Source organism: Castor canadensis, chromosome 6 (genome assembly GCF_047511655.1).
Source record: "Castor canadensis chromosome 6, mCasCan1.hap1v2, whole genome shotgun sequence".
In the NCBI taxonomy this organism is placed as follows: Eukaryota; Metazoa; Chordata; class Mammalia; order Rodentia; family Castoridae; genus Castor; species Castor canadensis.
This window is the reverse complement of record NC_133391.1, coordinates 158,529,834-158,551,963: the sequence shown is the minus strand read 5'-3', so window position 1 is coordinate 158,551,963 and position 22,130 is coordinate 158,529,834. Positions and strand designations below refer to the sequence as shown.

At 34.8% G+C, this 22,130-nt stretch overlaps 1 protein-coding gene across 5 annotated transcripts in view; it reads right to left on the bottom strand.

Moving 5' to 3' along the window:
* The window catches only part of Cdh12 (cadherin 12), a 1,151,540-nt gene that overhangs the window by 44,802 nt on the left and 1,084,608 nt on the right, over positions 1-22,130 (bottom strand). For all 5 annotated transcript variants that reach the window (XM_074077695.1, XM_074077693.1, XM_074077696.1 and 2 more), the window contains one exon: positions 18,662-18,915. In XM_074077695.1, coding sequence (XP_073933796.1) covers positions 18,662-18,915 — 254 coding nt within the window. The remainder of the gene's footprint in view (positions 1-18,661; positions 18,916-22,130) is intronic.

Below are 22,130 nucleotides of genomic sequence, written 5' to 3'. Positions count from 1 at the left end.
TTTTATATATCTCAGCTGTTGACTTATGGTGTGAAAATGCATTTATGTCTGATGACTTCAAGGCAATAGCTTGTCTCATAGTAATTCTCCTACCAAAAGTATAAGTGAAGTTATTTCTCTTAGACATCAGGGGGCACAGTGATGTAGTGACCTCATTCTTCCTATTGTATATTCTTTTCTAAACATGAAAGCATATTTCACAGCATTCCTTTTTAGCACCTGCTCAACAAACCATGCCCAACTGGAAATAAAATTGCCACTGAATATTCTTATGAGCTGGTATTTTGAGAAGAATTATTGATGTAGACGAATTGTGTCTGATTATGTAACTCCTTTACTATGTCCTAAGTGTACACTATACACTTGAGTCTATGCTGGAGTTTAAGGGTATAAAATGAAGGAAAGTATGATAACCAACACTGAAGGTTTGGGGAGACATATATCAACAGATGATCTGAATACAAGACAGAAGGATACAGCAGATCCTATAGTATTGCCAAGAAGACATACACTCTATATCTAATTGTTCAGGCAAACCTTGTGGCATAAGATATTTGGCTGACATTAGAAAGCTACAAGGAATGATATAAGAAAAGTCTCAAGTACCCAGAGAGGGGAGAGAAAAGTTACTTTACTAAGCTGTAGCAGCAGTAGAACAATTTCAGAGTTTGTGAATAGAATTATATGATTTTTAGCAATTCCTATAGAAAAATATTTGGAGATTTAGGACAAGGATGGCCTAACATATTACATTATTATATTAGGGAGGTAGAACTAGATGCTGTAAGTGATCAACATTGCTTCAAGAATGTCTTATTAGGACAATCAGCTTTTTAGCTGCTTTGCTAAGGATTTTCTTAGTTTTACTGCTCAATGTCCCAAGACCCAGAAAGCTTCCAGGCATAATTGGAAAAATTTATCACCTTACTTATAATTAATACGTGCTGAATATATTTCACAAGATCAATTCAAACAGAAGTCTAATAGTGAATCATTATACACACATGTCTCATTCAATTGTACTTTTAAACTTTGGGCTGGTGAGTGGTTCAAGTATTAAAAGCGCCTGCCTAGCAAGTGTGAGGCTTTGAGTTCCCCAGTGCCTCCAAAAAAAAGACAACTTTTCTGACATGTTTTCAAGTAGAAGAAATTACAGAAAGTATACAAAAAATAAGGTGCTGGGTAGGGAATTTATTTCAGTAGTATAGTGCTTGCTTAGAATGCACAGGCCCTAGGTTGAATACACAGCACTGAAAAAAATGAAATTAAAATAATGTATCTATATATTGGCTGTGTATGTGCATGAATGCATATACAAGTTCATATCAGGCACATAAATTAACCACCACTGACTGCAGTGAAGTATAATATGAAGAACAATAATTTTTTGAACAGAGGTAATTACCATGATACCCAATTCATTCAATCCTTATTTAATTAGGTTTGGAATCTTTCCCTTTAATGACTTGTGTCTATAAAATTTGGTAAATAATACATGCCTTACAGTGCAACCACAGGTGTTGTTATGAAATGAAACGAGATAAGATACATGTGTCCTAGGTAAAGAGTCATGCATATTAACATATGTGTCTGTGCATAGGCACTCCCCCTCCTTCCTATTTCTACCAACATCATTTTATATTACTTCTCAAGTAAAAAATTCCTTCCTAGCCCACAAACTTTTGCTAAGGTCTGGTATCATCTTGTGGCATGTATCACCTTCAACTTTAAAATACCTGGACTATAAAGATCCCACATAAATCTCTGATCCACAAACCATGAGGACACATACCCAGATTCTGTTCAAACACGGGTTTTTTGCTTGAGTCTTTTTTCTGTTATCCAGGTTTTAGACCTGTCACCTGGTGAGTTTTGGCAACCCCTGTTCTCTAGATGACAGTCTCCTAGAAAGACTGCTGAATTCTGAAGTATGTCTGAACCTGACTTTCTCCCGCTACTCATCTTTAGCATCGTCCCCTATTTCGCCATGTCTAAAATCATAGGTCTAGTTTTAGCTGCTAGTATTTCCTTGTATGTTTTATGTGATTCACTAAATCCTGTGATTAAAGTATAAACGTTGGAAAATGACTGTCATTTTCTTTGAATATTTTGAGTCCTGATACAACAATTGTAAGAAATCTATAAGAAAAAAACCATTAATGAATTGGTCATGAAAATGTTACTGTAATTTCTGGACATTTTTAGGGAAGACATGACTCAGTTGTAAAATGTACAAGTTTTTGCCATACAATACCCTTCCAGAGGAACCATCTTATGTTTTACTTGGGGAGTGCTATAGTCCACTTCAAACCTGTGGGTAGTAAATCAAATGCAACTGGTTACAATCATGCAACATGAATGTCTATTTTGGCATACATAAAGTAACATTTGATTCATCACGTATTTATTCACTGAGTAAATGATATTTATGAAAAACTATTCATGGTATATAAAACAGATCATACAAGTGTAAGATGACTGTTGCTAAGAAACCTGTTTTAACAATTGACTAGAAATCAAAAATGAAAACATTAATCTGTCCTATGGGCTACTTGAATATATATATATATATACATATATATGTGTATATATACAGATATATGTGTGTGTGTATGTATACATATGCATATTTTTATGTATGTATACATATATGTATATATATATGCATATAGTTTATTGGTGTGACTAGTGTTTGATTCTAGTCTTTGTGCTTGCAAAGCAGGTGTTCTACCACTTGAGCCACAACTCCAGTGCATTTTGCTGTGGTATTTTGGAGATGGGGTCTGGTACACTATTTGTCCTGGATGGCCTGGAACCAAAATCCTCCTGATTCCATTCTCCTAAGAAAGTAGAATTATAAGCATGAGGCACAGACATCCATCAATACAGTATACTTTTTTTTAAATGAGCTTTCAGAAATACCTTTAAGACATTTATTTTTGCATTAAGTAAGCATTCTTCGTATTTTTTTCTTTTAATTTACTTGATAACTTCCTCACAAAGGAAAAAGTACCTTTGGCATGGTCCCAATTTTCAACAACATATTTATTTAGTGCTTAATTGTATAGAAGTACTCTAAAACATTACATCTTTTTCTTAAACAATAAAAAGGTAGGAATAATTATAATTATATAATTATAAATATAATTATAAGTCATGGTAGGAAACTATTTTTTGCTTGGATAGTTATAATAGATCAAAATCAGTTCACTCTTATCTGTACTTTTTTGTTAATATTTTGGGGATTTTTGTCTTTAGGCATATAATGAAATGAAAGCAAATTCAGTTCAGTACACTTCAACATTCTACTGATCATTTAAGCCATGTACAAGAACACTGAGATTGCAATTGCTTCCTCAAGAATAATAGTTACACTTTTTTCCTTAGGAATCTCAACGTGCTTCTCTAAACTTTGAATGACTACTGATTTCTTGTTAGTCACTTTCAATATTTTTCCTCTTATCCTTTTCCTCAACCTTACTTTCTCCTCAAGAGATGTAATATTTGTACCTTAGCTTAGAGAGATTCTATTTTTTTAGTCATTTAATGATAAACCAAACACTTCATAAAGTTATAATGGTTTGATAGAGACAATGGTTTAGTAGAGTTTAGAAATTGTCCATTTCTCCTTGCATGTGACACATGCCTGTAATAACAGAAACCTGGGAGATGGAAGCAGGAGCATTTTGAGTTTTGAGGCCAGAGCATGCACAAGGTATAATACCCTGTCTCCAGAAGAAATAAAAATGAAAGGTCTGAGAGCTCCATTGACATAGCCCTTGCCTTGCATGATTGAGGCGCTGGGTACTACTTCAAAACAATGAAGCGTGCTTAAAATATGTTTTTAAAGAAGAAGAAATACATCACAATCTACTTATTAGAAAACTACAGTTGTTATGTTTTCATTTCCCTCCAAGTATTATACTGTCTTCATTTCTCAAGACTCATATATGGTCTTTTGTGTATGTGGATAGTGATGTCCAAATTTCTCTCTCTCTCTTTTCGTCTTTCTCAATCCCTCTCTCTCAGAAGTACTAGGGATGGAACTCAAGGCTTTTTTTTTTTGCTAAGAGTTCATTGTACAACTTAAGCCATACCTCAAGCCCTTTTTGCTGTGATTATTTTGAAATAGTGTCATGCTTTTTGTCCAGGCTGATTGGGACCACGACCCTCCTATTTTAAGCTATTTTACCATAGCTGAGATGACAGATGTGGATCTACATTCCCACCTTTTCTTCTGTTGTGATGGGGTCTTGAAAACTTTTGACTGGGCTGGCCTTGAGCATGGTTCTTATCTCAGCCTCTCAAGGAGCTAAGATTATAGGCATGAGTCATTGGTGCCTGGATCTGCCATTCCTGTGATCCATATGGCCTACATATGTTGTCTTGTGAAACTTTCAGAGCCAAAATAACCTCATATTTACCAAAAAAAACCCCAAAAACTTCATGTGTCTTCAAAGCTTTATACCTACAGAGGCCTGAAGTAGTTAGCTATAATAGGAAGAAAAGGAAGTTTGCACAAATATTGGCTTTGTGTTTAATGGAATTAATATAGCACATGCACAGTCTCTGATTTCTTATATATTAAAAATACAAATACAGACAGTAATATCTGACTGCCTAAGAATCTGCACCATAAATGTTGGTCTCTTCTCCCTAAAAGTATCTGGACTCTAGAACTTTGAGACCTATATTTGAACCCAATTGTCAATTCATAACAATTATTTTCCTGCCTCTATGTCAATATCCTCTCTCCCAATTTTTTGAAGTATCAAATGTATATGTCTTCTTTTTCTTTGTCATATTTTTCCCAGGAAGACTTTGTGGCTCCTAAACAGCATGTACTGCTTCCTTCTAATAAATTTCTGTCATACTTATTTTACCTAAACTGTCTAAACTAATGAATGTTAATGGACTCTCTCACATAAGGGTAGCAAAAAATATTTTGTTCTGTTAAATATCCAGGAAGTTCATTTTGCACAGGAAGGATTCATCACTGAATGGCTTTCTATCCACAGTATCTTTTCTTTGCATGAGTATGAATTGAATTATTCTATAAAAATATCTGACTATGCTTATTAAGAATACCTTGATCAGAGTTCAAGCATGGCATTTCTTAATTTATATCACCATGTGTTTAACAAATTTATTCAGAAGTCCTTTCAGTTAGCTTTATCATAGCTATATCCTTGCAGTGAATCAGATGCCTGTTGTTCCAGGTTATTGTGGCTTTTATTTGATCTTTCTTATAGCAAAGGCCTGGTGCTCTGAAGAAAAATGCCATTTTATATATCGTGCTTACCATTTGAGACTTTATTATAGATATCACACTTGCAAAACACTTTTATTTCTTATTTTCCTTTCTAAGTAAGCTTGTATTTTCTGCATGCAATTTTTCTGCTCCTTAGCTACTTTTCATTCTGAAATTTTCTCACAGTCTCCTCATTCATTGAAAGCTTCTAAGGGACCATAGTAAGTGAATTTATTTCTTTACTTTAAGACTGTTTACTGAGTGCTACCATATTTTGCAGGATGAGGATATCATATCTATTTATTATACACTTTAACAAATCATATGCAAATACACACACACAAAATGTCAAGCAGGTGTGACAAAAGGACAGTTTTTCAAAAGTAATTAAAGAAATTATAGAAAGACGAAAAAAAGTCATGAATGAGGTAATGAATATTTGTGCCCTCAACATTTTGAGTTAAAGCAAATATCCTTATGAACCTCTAACAGGCAAAAGATATATAAGCAGTTCATGTCAGTAACATAGCCAGTCAACCCAGACAGTCTCTTATTTAGAAAGTTAAATGAAGCCTCAAAAAGTAGATAACTAATACCCTAACACTTGGACACTGAACAGATCAAATGAATCAGCTAAAATCTCCTTGGAAATGAAGGCAAATTCATCTCTTCTAGTTCTAAACCTCATGAAAATTAGAGCTATAGGTTTTCATTATGAGTCCATTGACTTTGGCTAATAAATCCTTACTTATATCTCAATGCTTTAATAATTCCATTTCTTTCAAAAAAATTTAAAACTCCTACATTTACAAACCAACTTTATATTTGGGGTTTTACCCAACTTGACCAAAATCAATGTTTTCTTATATCAATTTAGTATTTTGATATTTAGTTAGGTTGTTGTATATTTTAAATCATTTACACCTATGTAAAGCACTTATGATCACAATACAAAACCCTTGAAGATACATGCATAGGTAACAACTTTTTAAGTAGATCTCTATTTGTTTGGGAAATAAGAGTAAGAATTGACAAATGGCATTGTATAAAATTAGAAAGCTCCTGCACAGCAAATAAAATAATTGCCAGAATCAAGAAACAGACTGCAGAATGAAAGAAATATTTGCCAGCTATTCATTGGAAAAAGGGTTTATTTCCAAAGTACATAAAAGTCTCAAAAAAATAAATGCAGAAGAATACATAATCCCACTTTAATTAAGTGGGCAAATGAATAGACAGTTCTCAAAAGAACAAATGGAAAATAAATATATGAAGAAATGTTCAACATCCTTAGCTTTGAAGGAAATGCAAATCAAGACAACACTAAGATTCCATCTCTCCCAAGTCAGACTGACAATCATCAAGATGAACATTGATGCAAAAATCCTCAATAAAATAATGGCAAACCAAATCCAACAACATATCAGACAGATCATTCACCATGACCAAGTCAGCATCATTCTGGGAATGCAGGGAGGGTTCAGCATGTGCAAATCAAAAAATATAATACAGCACATTAATAGAAGCAAAGACAAAAGCCACTTGATCCTCTCAATAGATACAGAAAAAGCCTTTGATAAGATTCAACACCACTTCATAATAAAAGCTCCAAGAAAACAAGGAATAGAAGGAATGTCCCTCAACATTATAAAAGCTATATATGACAAACCTATAACCAACATCATACTTAATGGAGAAAAACTGAAACCATTTCCCCTAAACTCGGGAACTGGAAAAGATTGCCAACTCTCCCCACCCCTATTCAATATGTTCCTGGAATTCCTAGTCAGAGGAATAAGGCAAGAAGAAGAAATAAAAGGAATGAAAGTAGATAAAGAAATAATCAAAGTATCCCTATTTGTAGACAACATGATCCTACCTCTGAAAGACCCAAAAAACTTTGTCCATAAACAGCTACAGCAGGATATGAAATCAACTTACAAAATCATTAGCTTTCCTGTGCCCCAACAATGAACAATTTGAGAAAGAACATAGAAAATCAATTCCATTTCTAATAGTCTCAAAAAAAAATCAAATATCTAGGAATAAACTTAACAAAGGATGTAAATGACCTGTACAAGGAGAACTACAATTCACTGAAGAAAGTGATAGAGGAAGACTAGAGAAGCTGGAAAGAGCTCCCTCTGTCATGGATTTGCAGAAACAACATAGTAAAAATGGCTATACTACCGAAAGAAATCTACTGAAAGAAATTGTGTTCAACACAATTCCCATCAAAATCCCAATGATATTCATCACAGAGATTGAAAAATCTACCCTAAAGTTCATTTGGAAACAGAAAAGACTGTGAATACCCAAGGCAAAACTGAGCAAAAAGAGCAATGCTGAAGGTATCACAACACCCTACTTCAAACTATACTTCAGAGCCCTAGCAATAGAAGCAGCATTGTACTGGCATAAAAATGGATATGAACACCAGTGGAACAGAATAGAGGACCCAGATATGAATCCACACAGCTATGCCTACTTTATTTTTGACAAAGGTGCCAAAAACATATGATGGAGAAAAGACCTTAATATCAGACCCAAAACCTTGCAGTTAGTACTGGAAAGAGCTGGGAATACTCTGGAAGCAATAGGTATAGAAATGGACTTCACCAGTAGAACTCAAGTGGCATAGCAACTAAGAGAATGGATAGACAAATGGGACTACATGAAATTAAAAAAATCTTCTGCACAACAAAAGAAATGGTCTCTAAATTGAAGAGACCACCCATAAAGTGGGAGAAAATCTTTGCTAGCTATACATTACACAAAGCACTGATAACCACAATATACAGGGAGCTCAAAAAACAAAACTCCCCAGAAATTAAGGAACCAATAAGAAGTGGTCAACTGAACTAAACAGAACTTTTTCTAAGGAGGAAGTCCAAATGGCTGAAAAACACATGAAATAATGCTCACCATCCCTGGCCATAAAGGAAATGCAAATCAATCCCACAATGATTCCACCTCACCCCTATTAGAATAGCTATCATCAAAAACACCACCAAAAAATGTTGGCATGGATGCCAGGAAAAAGAAATCTTCATAAGTTGGTGGAAATATAAGCCAATACAGCCACTTTGGAAAACAATATGGAGTCTTCTTAAAAAACTAAACATAGATCTGCCATATGACCCAGCAATACCACTTCTAAGGATATATCTGAAGGAATGCTACTCAGATTATTCCATAGGCACCTGTACACCCATGTTTATTGCAGCACTATTCACAATAGCCAAGCTATGGCAACAGTCAAGATGCCCCACTACTGACAAATGGATTAAGAAAATGTGGTATTTATACACAATGAAATTTTATGCAGCCGTGAAGAAGAATAAAATTTTGTGATTTGCAAGTAAATGTATGGAACTGGAGAACATCATCTTAAGCAAAGTTAGCCAGGCTCAGAAGACCAAAAATCACATGTCCTCCCTCATATGTGGATTGTAGTCCTAAAACAAATGCAGTGATGTTATTGGACATGGGTCACACGCTAAGGGGAGAAAGCACATGGCAGGAATGGGGAAAGGGAAGAAAACCTAAAACTTGAAAATGGTTGATGTGCTCACTGTAGAGGAGTGAGTATAGTAATCTTAAACTAACAGAGTCCACTATGGAAAGGTGACCAGGAAGTAGCGAGGCGGTCTGGTAATGGTGAACCAATGTGGATTGCAATACACATGTGCATGGAAGCAATGCTAGGAATCTCTGTATAGCTATCTTTATCTTAAACTAGAAAAAATGCTGTCTTTCTTATTATCTCTTATATTTTCTCGGGAAACAAGAGGGCAGAACAGGTTCTGCCTGGAAGCGGGGGAGGGGGTAGGTGGCCCAAACATTGTATATACATGTGAGTAAATGTAAAAATGATAAAATAAAGTTAAAAAAGAAAACAACAAATAATAGTGAGGATGTGTGGGAAATAGAACACTTATAAACTGTTGATGAGAATGTAAAATACTGAAGTCTCTATGGAAATCAATATGAAGGTTCCTCAAGAAACTAAAAAACAGGACTATAAGATGCTATGTTTTTCTTATTATCTCTTATATTTTAAGACCCTGCTGTACCACTCCTATAATCAAAGCAGAAATATAATTCTGCATACAGTTATGATGCCTGTACACCCATGTTTATAGCAACACCATTCATGATAGCCAAGTATAAAATCAGCCTAGGTGTCCATCAATTGATTAAGGATAAATAAAATGTAGTAATATGTATGCTATGGAGTATTATTCATCCATAAAGAAGAATGAAATATGTCATTATCAGGAAAATAGATTGAACCTGAAAGTGTCACATTAAGTTTAATATGCCAGATTGGGAAAAGTAAATACCATATGTTCTTTGACAGTATGTCTTTGGTCTAGAAATTCAGACCAATAATAATAATAATAATAATAATAGTAATGGCATGAATAGCATAAGTTTAAAGCAGGGACTGTTTGAGGGGGAGCCAGTTGGATGTGAGGGAAACTATGAAAAGAAGGTGATGGGAGTGGATTATGATCAAAGTACTTTACATGAATGTATGAAAATACGATAATGAAAACCATTAAAGTGTTTAAAAAAGGGTGAATAAGAAAGAGTAATGGAGGGGAGGGGGTGAATTTGATCAAAGTACATTATTAGCATTATGGAAACATTACAACTGATACATACTTATAAAAATTTTTTAAAGAATTTAAAATATTTTCAAGCATGTCACATATTTCAGGTTCATAGCTATCATGTTTTAAAGCATGAAACAGTGTACAGTTTAAGTCTGCTTTTGCGGTTCTAGAGATTTTTAATAAGCTGTTTAAAATAATGAAATTTAAAATTTTATTTTCAATAATTATAGAATTATAAAGCAACTCAAAAATTCAGGTGAGTATTCTAATTGTATTTAATTAGCAAAGTTTTGTTGTGTGTATTTTGGAATCTGACTGCCTATCCTTCCAGAACACAGGATCTCGTCTTATGGCATCTCAACTTTTCCTTCTTAAACTGATAACAGCTCTGAGCTCTGATGTTTAAGCAAATCTGAGCAAAGTATTCAGCCCAGAACCAGCAAATACCAGCTATTACAACACCATCATATGTTAATAGTCTACCAACAGAAATAGTCTTTATTTTTTTTGTGTAAGTTTGGAGGGGATGATATATTTTTCTAGCACAAGCAAAATAAGCTGAATGTGCTTTATTTTATGATTCCTAAGTAAAAGTCCATTACACTAACGAGATTCAGAGGGACTGATGACTTGATAAGATCCTGTCTAGACTTTATATACCCAATTGTTTCACTGGAGGTAGCAAAGACTTCCCAAGAAGATCAGGAGAAGGTTACAGATATATAAATCAAGACATAGATAAGATTAAAAACTCAAAACTAGTATGAAAAAATCCGTGAAGAGTTAGTTTAGCAAAACTCAGTTTTTCTCTTTGTGTTGTTCACAAACAATAAAGCTAATTAAAATGGTTTTGCACCTTCTATTTGCTTCTCCATCCTAAATTTCTGCCTGTTTAGGTATCAAACTGCATGTTTCCATTGACTTTTCCAAGTCACTCCCCACCTCCCAATGTCTTATTCTTCATATCTTTCACATTTTCACTAAAATGTTCATATTTAACATTGTCATGGTCCAAAGACCCATGTGTTAAATGTTTGGTTATCAGCCTGTGACACTGTTTGGACATTGTGAAGCCTTTAGGGGGTGAAGCGTACTAGAAGGCAGGAAGTTGGGTCATTGTGGGTGTGCTCCTGAAGGTCCCTTGCTGCTTTCCTCCCAATTTAATCCATGCCACCTTGAGGTGGACAGGCCTCCTCTGGCATGCCTTTCCACCCACCATGACGTTCTGTGATGCCACAGGTCACAAGCAACCAGTCCAAATGCTCTTGCATTAAAATCTATGAAACCCTGGGCCTTGATAAACCAGTCCTACTTTTAAGTTGATTTTCTCAGCTATTTTGTCACAGCAATAGAAAGGCGATTTAGTAATTTTTAACCACAGTCTAAAAAGATGCATAAAATAAAAAGATACTTGAGAGGACTATATTGAACAAACTCTCAAATGCTATAAGCAAAATAATTTAATATTTAATAAGATTTTCTCAATGTAAAATAATTACTCCAACATAAAATTTGATGTTGATGAAATGTAGCATGTATATTTATATGCATGTATACATGAATCATTCTTCAAATCTATGGTAAGTAAATCTGTATAAATAAATATAATATGGCTGTAGTATTTTTTTGGAAAGGGCTTAAACACATTGAGGTTTTGATACGATGTTTGTAGGGAATATGTTCAATAATCTTAACAAAATTTAATCTCATCAGTCTCTTATTTTCTTAGCAAGGTTTCTTCCTTTTTTTTTTCTTTTACTTTTATTTTGGTGGTACTGGGGTTTGAACTCAGTGCCTCATGCTTGCCACTTGAACCACTCCACCAGCCCTTTTATTGTGTTGAATATTTTTAAGATAGGGTTTAGCTTCTTGCTGGGGCTGGCCTTGAACCTTGATCCTCATCATCTCTGCCTCCTCAGTACCTGAGATTACAGATGTGAACCACTAGCACCCAGTTTTATTCCATTTTTTTAAAATAAAATAACTTCTCTATTCCTTAGCCTCTATAAATGGAGTTAATGGAAGCTAAATGTTATCAGCACATTTGCAAGCAGACTGCATGCAATAACCAACTTCAGAAAGATAATTCTCTGGAGAGTCCTAAACACTAAGTATAGAACAGAATAGCCATGACAAAGTCAAATAGGGCAAACTTCCCCAGAGATTAACACTTGAGCTACTCATGCATTTGCTAAATTCATGACCTTTTTAAATAATCTGCTTCTCCTTGAGTTTCTTCGAGACATTTCATATCACATTTTGTCTGCATTTTCATTCCATGCACACCAAGTTGTACAATAACTCTAGGTTTTTCATCTAACATTTTATATTGTTTCTGCACATTTGTTCCTAGCATATTTTCAAATGATCATAAAATTTAGAATATATATTTTAGTGGCACTCTGTTTTGGTTCTGGTTCTGATTAAAGCCAGTGTTTAACTGTACTTGTAACTTACAAAATAATCCATGAATAAAATATTCTGGCACAAAAATCAACAGAACATTTTTTTGTGTGTGTGTGTGTTTGGTACTAGGGCTTGAACTCAGGGCCTTCACCTTGAGCCATTCCACCAGCCCTACTTTTGTGAAGGGTTTTTGAGATAGGGTCTTGGGAATGATTTGCCTGAGCTGGCTTCTAACCTGATCCTCCTGATCTCTACTTCCTGAGTAGCTAGGATTGCAGCAGAAGCCACCAACACCTGGCTAACAGAATATTTTTTTATAATGTAAACATTAGAATGCTGCTTTAAATAGAGTTCAGTTTATTGTTTTTTATAATTTTACTAAATTTTTCAAATATTACATATTATTTAGCAGGCAGAAAATTATTTTTATTTTTATGGTTTGGGCTCTTAAAATACTGATGACCCAAGTAGATGTTAGAAGGAAAGTTGTAGCCATAAAACTATATAAAATGTTTATTAAGATACAGTAATTAATTTTTTATCATTTCTTTATCTCTTTGCTGTAGTCTTTACATGTGCTTTAACATAATGTATACATTCTTAGAATTATCTAAAATACATGTTACCTATTGGTTATTATTACTTAATAGTACATGATTACGAGTGAAGCTACAGGTCCAAAATTTATAAAAAACAACTATTTTTTCATGGAAGTAGCTCCCCTCAGTTGCTACTAAGGACAATTCTAAGGAAATATTTTGAAACACTGAAATCATGATAGTTTCTCATGTTTTAATACTTATGAACAAAGTATTTAATTGTGGTGGTTTTTTCACACAGCCCATAGTTACAAATTAATACTATCTTATTTCACTATTTGATCAGAATCAGTGATACACAAATCAAGTCACTCATTTAGGTAATATTTATTGACCACCCATTATGTGCTGGGTTAGTATTCGAGGGATGTTTGATCCATCCAAAACTCTCTGCCTCTGTGGACACTGAGTACTGATGGCAAAGAAACAAAACATCACATGTGCACCTGTTAGAACAGTGCTATACAGAATTGCTCTATACCAAGTCTTTCTTTAATCCTCAAAACTCTTGCTATGTAATATCAGACATAGTGCTAATGCCTAAACTCTCAGTTATTTGTGAGGTGGAGACTGTGAGGATCTCAGTTCAAGTGTAGCCCAGGCAAAAATTAGTGAGACCCCAACTTAATCAGAAGTTGGGCATGATGGAGTGTTCTGTAGTCCCAGCTATGTGGGAAGCACAGATAGGAACCATTCCAGGACAAAACACAAGACCCTATGTGAAAAATAACTGAAGCAAAACATGGTTGGAGGTGTTGTTCAAGTGGTCGATGCTGCCCAGCAAGTGCAATGAAGGTCCTGAGTTCAAACCTCAGGACTTCCAAAAAAAATTTTTTAAATAAATAAAAACTCTGGCTCAGTAAGAGAAAAATAGAGACCAGGCAATTTTGCAAACATTTGCTACTTCCCATCTACTAAAATTAATAATTAAAATATATTATTTTGCTTTAGCATGCCATATGACTCTCTCTCTCTCTCTCTCTCTCTCTCTCTCTCTCTCTCTCTCTCATGCATTTTGTGGCTGAGCCTAGATTTTTTATGTGTGTGATAAAATTTCTGACCTATTGGAAGTGCCTGGGAATGAAAACCAGTGCTTGGTGGGCACACTTGCTTGACTCACTAGAAACAGTTTCTGTGAACTGCATAGTAATCAACTCCATCTGAAAGGGAATAAAATATCAGCGGCAAGAAATGAGGACATGTTATGCTTAGAATCTAAAACCATCCACTAAGGGTTGGGAATTTATAAGCTTGCTGGCCAGGTGATCATGAGGGCTCTAACGTCATTACTTTGATGGGTCACAGCTGAGTGGACTACTGAGAAGAAGGCTGTGATGGGAACATGACTTGTAGAGGAACTCTTGTCCCTGACCTGTTCTCTTTATTTTTCTTAGCTGCCATGAGGTGAGCAGCTCTGATTCACTATGCACTTTGAACCATGATGCTCTGCCTCAAGACTGGTCCACAGGGCCAATGATCATGGACTGAAACCTTTTACATATGAACAAATATGTACAGGTGTTTTTTTTTAATCTCAATTTGCTTTTTGTATCAAAAAGCAAAAAATGTAAAAGAAAGAATAAAAATTAAGCCAGGACTGATGATGGAGGTGGACAAAAGCCAGATGTGGTGAATTTGGCAAGCACTGAAAGATGGTGACTCTTTCTTTGAAACTGGTTTAGTTCTTGGTTATGGAATTGCTTCCTGACTCTAAGATGTGCTCAGTAATGATGATCTTGGTACTAGTAATAAAACACCCAGAGACACCAGATGTGGTGGCACCTGATGGTAATCACAGCTACTCAGGAGGAACAGATCTGGAGAATCATATATCTAGATCTCCTGGGGCAAAACATTAGGAAAGTCTCGTCTCAATGGACAGGCCAAGTTTCAATCCTGTAACCCCACCAATCCAGGAGGCACAGGGAGGAGGATCACAGTCTGAGGCTGGCTCTAGACAAAAAAGCAGGAAATTCTATCTGAACAAACAACTAAAGCAAAAATTAATCGGGATGTGGCTGAATGGTAGAGTGCCTGCCTAGCAAGTGTGATGATCAAAGTTCAAACTCCAGTACTACTTAATGAGAGAGAGACAGAGAGAGAGAAGGAATATCATGGTCCTGAGGAAAACAACATATATAAACATCAAATAATTTTACATTTGTTATCTAGTTTTCAAAATGTATTTTCACTATCAGTCTTAAGTGAGCAAACACATTTTCAGACCAAAGAAAAATGACTCATGCTCCACATTTCCTCTGCTGACATGATACAAGTTTGTTGTTTACTCCAAGGACAGGGAGCTTAGACAGGTTTCATGTCGTTCATAAACAGCTCTGTGTTTTGATAACTCCTCACAGGGATCAATTATATCCATCTGTGTCTGAAGCCTTAGCTGGGCAAGCACTGCTCATTAGAAGTAAGACAAGGGATACCACTTCATTTCATTCAAAGTAGCACTTGTCAGATACTGGCTCCTGGGACATAAAGCATAAAAAATAAAGAACACTTGCACCAAGAGAATCCCTCTAAAATATATCCTTCCTTTGTTTCTCATACCAGTATTGTGACACTAACCATTTTCATAGATTTGAAAGGTTGTCCCTTTACATATGATGTGTTCTACTTACAGACATAAAAAATCTGCATTATTGGACTAAAAGCACAATTTCTGTTAATATTTTGGCATTGTCATGCTTTTATCAGCCTTCCGGATACAATGTGCCACAATTAAACATCAATTGTTTTCTGCAAATGTGGATTCCACTATGTACCTAAATGTTCATTTATTGAACTGAAGGGAGTTGCGATCAGTATTTATTGTGCTTGTTATGACCTTTAAACTTTTTTCAATGACTGTTCTTGTCCATTTAAAAAATCCTATCAATCTATTCACTGGGTGTTTCCCACTTTCATAATGATCACCAGCATGTGTGGGGACTTCAGGAAAAAGAGTAATGAATGAGAGCATGTTAATATTTGACAATGACTGATGTAACAGACTCTTGTGAATGATTCATCAGACACTGCTCATGTATAATGTATGTACACACACATGCACACACACACACACATATATATATATATATATATATATATATATATATTTAAAGAGAGAGATTAGCTAGAAGTGAATCATGGTGTAATATTGACAAGAAGAAAAAGCAGCCTGACTCCAGTGAGTAAACTGGTCAGCATTTGCCTGAAATGTATAGGACTCAGTAATTGTCATCTTTCTTCCTTTTCATAAGAAATATATGCTTCTTTGTATATGACCTTATCTCCTTATTAGAGTCAGACTTCAAGAAGAAAAAGTATTTGTTAAAGACTGAATGTATCTTTCCAAAATTCATATGTTGAAATCCTAAAGCTCAAGGTGATGACATTGGAGGTGGCTTTGGGAAGTAACTAGATGATGAGGGTAGGTCCTCATGGATGGGGTAAGTGTGCTTGTGAAAGGACACTCTCCTCTTTCTGCCATTTTTTAATTCAAAGAGAAGAGACTCATTTCCTAAATAAAAAAAAAGACACTTGTCAGACACTGGAAGTGCTGTCATCTTGATCAAGGCCTGCAAATCACCCATAACTGAGTGATATAAATGTTGCTAAGCACTCACTATAGTTTGATACAGCAGCCTTCATGAAAGAAACCTGTACCAGGCAGTAGGCGTGCTGCCTTAACCGTGATGTTTGTTACACTGTGTAGTGAGCAGAAGCTGAAAGAATTTTGAATTTGTATAAATTATGGATATTCAGGGTGATTCTGTTAAGGCGTGGAACAAAAATAGGAGAATTGGAGGTAAAGGTTCTGTCTTCTTAGAGAATATGTAACTTGTGAAAGGAATGTTAGCAGAACACAGAGGGTAAAGACCATTCTGATGAGGTTTCAGAGAGAAATGAAGAAAACATTATTGGAAGCTGAGGGAACGAGAATCTTTTTGATTAAGTAGCAAAAAACTTTTGTGAATAGTTTTCATGTTCTAGTGTTTCACAGAAGGTACACATTTCAAAGGATGGAACTAGATATTTATCTGAGATTTCTAAGAAAAATATTTAAGACGTAATTTGGTTCCTCTGACTACTTGCAACAGAGGCCATAAATTAATTAAAGATGTAAATTGTTAAGCAAAAGGGAATCAGAATCTTTAAACTTGGAAGAATCTCATCCAGTTAACATTTAAAAATGAGAAACATGTGCACAAAAGACAACATGTTTAGAGTTGGCAGTTTGATCATTTTGATAAGGAGATTTGCATGGGTATGAACCAAGGACTTCTTCCACTGTGTCAACAAAAAGCCAGCTGTAAAATTTTACAAGGGCGGGAAAACTGCCCTCTGGGACAAGAGAAAACAGAGATCAGAAAAATGAAGGAAGACTGTCAGAGTCATTAAACCCACAGGACCAGATCATAGAACCATTAAGCTGAGAACATGCACTACTCTTCAAGTGAAGAAGGACACCAAAGTAATTCAACATCATTAGGAGCTGGAGCCATGACCACTTCCACAATGATTTCAAAGTTTGAGACCAATACACAGGAGAGCCATGGGGGTTAGGCTGCCCAATGGAGCCCTTCAGTTGCCATCTCTTCACATGGATGGGGCCAAGACAGAAAGCACAGGATGGGTAGTGCCTTACCAGTGGTGTGAGTGATGTATCATGCCAGTGAGTCCAGAAGGCAGAATGGTTGCCCCAGTGGGCTTAGAAGTCAGAGCTCTGAGTCAGAGAAGGATTCTTCTTCTCGAGTGTTAAAGTTTAACACTATGCTGAGTGTACCACAGATCTGTTTGTTGTCATTACTTACCACATGGCGTGAAATCTTAGGATATATATCCACTTCTTTCTATATTAATAGTGTATTTCTCTTTTAAAATCCTATTTCAGTGCCTGAGTTGTCAGTGAGTAGTAGAGTGCTTGTCCATCACACACAAGAAAAATGGCTACTTAATATTTCCTTAATTTCACTCTAACATACTCATATTCAATCTTTTAGGGATGAAGACTCAGAAGGAATCTCACGTTTCTCTTTTTTATATTTTCCTAAAAGTTGTAGGCATGTATCAGGAAGCATGTAACAAAATAAGTGAGAAAAAATCTCAAACTTATGACAAAAATCAATGTATGAGTGAGGAAAAGGGAATTTTTATCATTCTTCAGTAGTGCTAATAGAATTTATGGGATTATGGAACAGAGACAAAGAGAGACTGAGGAGGAGGTGTCAATAAGAAACAGCTCCTTGAGTTTGCATTTGGAGCGATTTCTTACATCATTTTATCCTAATGGCTGACCAATTGACTATACTCCCATTCACCCCATCTCAAACACAGCAATATGCAATTCTTAAAGGGAAAAAAGTTGCTTTCAAACTGGATTGGTAAACCATCTCAATTCAAACACTAACTTTGGGTAGGAGGGCAGAGGTCACAATTATAAATTTATTAATGTCTATTATATTTAAGCACTTTTAAAAGTGTTTTAATATCACTAATCTTGAGAATCATTCTTTGAGGTTTTATTTAATCCTTCTGTAGATGAAAAATTAAGCTTTATTAGCTTGAGTGATATGTCTAACCTTCTACCATTGGTAAACTCTGTTACAATGACTAGTATTTATTGATTCATTAAAATCTGTGTTGTTTCTTCTATTCTTATACTTATGTGAAGAGATTGCATTTCTGGTATCATATATGATAGTCTAATTATCTTGCAGCATTGTCAGTTTTTTGTTCATTTTGCTTTTGTTTTTCTGATACCCATAAAACAAAATGCTTATTTTTCTCACCTAACAGCACTACTGCCCACGTCCATGTCCTGTGCAGTGACAGCACCGATGATGGTTCCGACTGGAGTGTCCTCATAAACCTCCATGGTGTACAGTGGCTTGCTGAAAACCGGAGGCTCGTCCACATCCAGCACACTGATCTTCACCGTAGCTGTATCTTTAAAGGGGCCCACGGAGTGAAACCGGTGGTCAAGATGAAGGTTGGAGGCCTCTACTTTAAATGTATATGCCTTCTTTGTTTCAAAATCTAAAGGCTGTAGCAAGGACAAATCAAAATGAGGAGGGACTTTTATATTGAATGCTGCAGAAACGGTGAACATTGCTTCAAAACAATTTGCAAGTTGCTACCAATTAATTACACAGCTTTCCAATATTCTTTTTGTTTTATAATTAGCAGATAAGGGAAGTAAAAAGTAAACATTTTAAAGAAATAATGACCCACATGTAGAAGTTTCTGGTAACTTGAAAAGTTGATCTGCAGAATATATTAAATTATGTAATGTACATGAGCTTGTTCTATGAGCAATGTGAAAACTGGTTTTGGAGAACATTACTCTGCTCCTATCCAATTCTGACATCTAGTGGAAGGAAGTAATTATTACAAAATAGATCCAAAAGATGGATAATCAAAGAGGCTCTTTAGATTCAGCTACAAATTAGGTGTTACAAAATATGGAAATTTGTCAAGAATATGTTTTTCTTATTTTGACATTAATACATCTTTCTGTTAAGTACCTTTGATTGTCTAGGTCTTTTTACTAGAAAAGATCTGTGCCAGGATTGAACAATATGCACTGTAGCAATTACGAAAAGAGGGGTTTTGTTTGGGGTCTTTTTACAGTGGGAGGGAAATCCCAGAACTCAACCTAAAATTGGTATGTTCTATAATGCATTGCCAGATGATAACTTTAAACATGTATAATTAATTAAAGAAGGCTCCAAAACGTAACAGAGGAAGTCATTTTCCACATAGTTAATCATGCTTAGTTTTAGCTTGCCATTCCTTATATTCACACCATGCTAAACAGTTTTGCCATCCCATAACTGAAAATATTAGATTCCAGAAATATGGTTTTGCTGTGGTGCTTGTTTTAAGTGACAAGTTTTAGGTCAATGACTTTGATTTCTCACAAAGAAAAGCTAAGCCTATATAGATTTAACATTGTCACAGTGGAACCTTTTAAAGTTTCTCTTCTCTATAGTGAGTCCCTGTAGAGATATTCCAATGATTTGCTAATTGCTGAGTTAACATCTGTTCCTTTCCTTGGTTCTCATGAGGAAACAAAAAGAGGTTTATTTTTCTCTTTTACAGATATAACTGCTGTTTATATACTTCCTCTGAGATAAGGCAAAGAAAACAACAAAAGATCACTCTGTAGTTCTCAAAAACTCACAATTCCATGGAATTTACTACAGTAAAAAGTAATCACTCTCAGAAATAAAATCAAGTCTCTTTCCCAGTATGTTTCTTAAGAGGACTTTTAAATTTATTTTCCCTTTAATCCCTTTGTTTCATTTTATCTAATTCATTAATATTTAATGTTTTTATCTACTATTTGCATAATTTTTAAACTTTATTTCTATGTACTTAATCTCATAATTACTAACATGTACATTGGTTTCCTGCAATTGCCATCTCTTTCCTATCAGAAATTTTAATTTCTCTTAAAAACAATAAAAGTAAAGAATGACTGGCATAATATGCCATAGTTTGTAATATGGTCATTGGTCTCACGAATTGAAATGTAGTATCCAGAAAAAAAGAAGATGCAATTCCAAATAATTTTGACCCCTATAGTTTTATTCCTGTGCTTTGGTAAAGGAATCAGACTCAAGGAAAAAAAATTGCCAGAAGAAGGTGGTAGAATATTATTCAAGGCAAAAAGAAGAAATCATTACTATTACTGAGAACATTTACTTTGGACTAAAGAAGATCAAAGCAAGATAAAACACACTTTAAAGTTTTTGAAGGGTCAACATGTTGAGTATAAATTGACCTTATTTCTGAGTAATTTATTTAATAAAGTAAATTTAATTTGGAAAAAGGAAGAAACCACTAATAAATGAAGCCATTCCACTCTAAATTCATTAAAATATTTTTTAATTATATAAATAGTTTGTGGTGGCAAAGCTGGATGTATATCTTGAGAAAACAGAAAGACGTAAAGAGACACCAGTCTGCTGTTTCTTTACATAAGCATAATATAGAATATTGGCATTTTGTCTAGTGAATGCATTTGAAGAATCAAAAAATTACCCAAATTACTTAGTAGATATCTGAGACAGAATAATATATGAGATGGAAAACTGAATTAGGTAATTTAAATTAAAGACCACATAAATTTTTTTTCTGTTCTTTAAAACTCTAATTGCACTAAAGGTTTTAAGCAATATATTTTTTCTATGGAAATGATCTTTAAATAAGATTACTCTGGTTATATTAGCTTAAATGTTCTTTTGCACAGAAAGTCAGCTGACCTTCCCTGATCCATATTTATTCTCTTTTTAGGCTAGAATCAACTCTTATCTTAAAATGTAAGCATTAGTGTCAATTATTCCCCATTTCTCCCTCTACTTTCTCACATTTCCAACAAGATACGAGAGGAGAATTCATAATCTTCTTCTTTTTTTTTTTGTTGTTTTGAAGACTGCACAGTCTATGCCTTTTAAGATCTACTGACTTATCACAGTAGGCAAAGATTTGGTGGTCAGAGGGATATATATACAGAGATGAAAGAACTTTTTGTACATACAGATTTTTTGCACGTGAGAACTTATATCAAGCAGTGATCAAGAACTGGAGAAAAATTAAGGGAAATGCCACAGTAACATCCTAGGTGAACTTACTTCTTCCTGACCCTCACCCTACACTTGAGAAAATGGGACAGCCCAGATAGAACACAGAAAATCAACAGCTATCTCTTGACTTTACCCACCTATGTGACTGACACCTTTAATGTTTTGGGGGAAATTACTATGACTTTACAATTAATGCCCTGCAATAAGAGAATGACTTGAAGGTAAAATGGAGACAATTTAAGGAGGGGAACCACTGGAAAGGAGAAGTCAAAGAGGGTGTTGGCAGGGTCAATTATGATTGAGATATTTTCATGTATCAAAAGAGAATAATGAAACCTATTTAAAACTGATTAAAGGAGTTTATGACCACAAATTAGTTCTGCAGAAAATACTTAGAGGAAGCCTACACAAATTTGAAGACTGTAAACACAGCCAGAAAAAAAAGTACAAGAGAGAATAAACAACCTATTCAATAAGGAATAGTGAACATGAGAAAAAAACAACAAAATGAGATGAATTACTATGTAACTTTCAATATTAACACAGAATATTAATGACCTCATCCTCAATCCAAAAGCACAGAATGCTGAGTCAGTTGCAAAAGATGCATCTCACTGACAGGAATCATGTCTGATAAAGAAGACTTCAGACCAAAACTAGACAGAAGAGA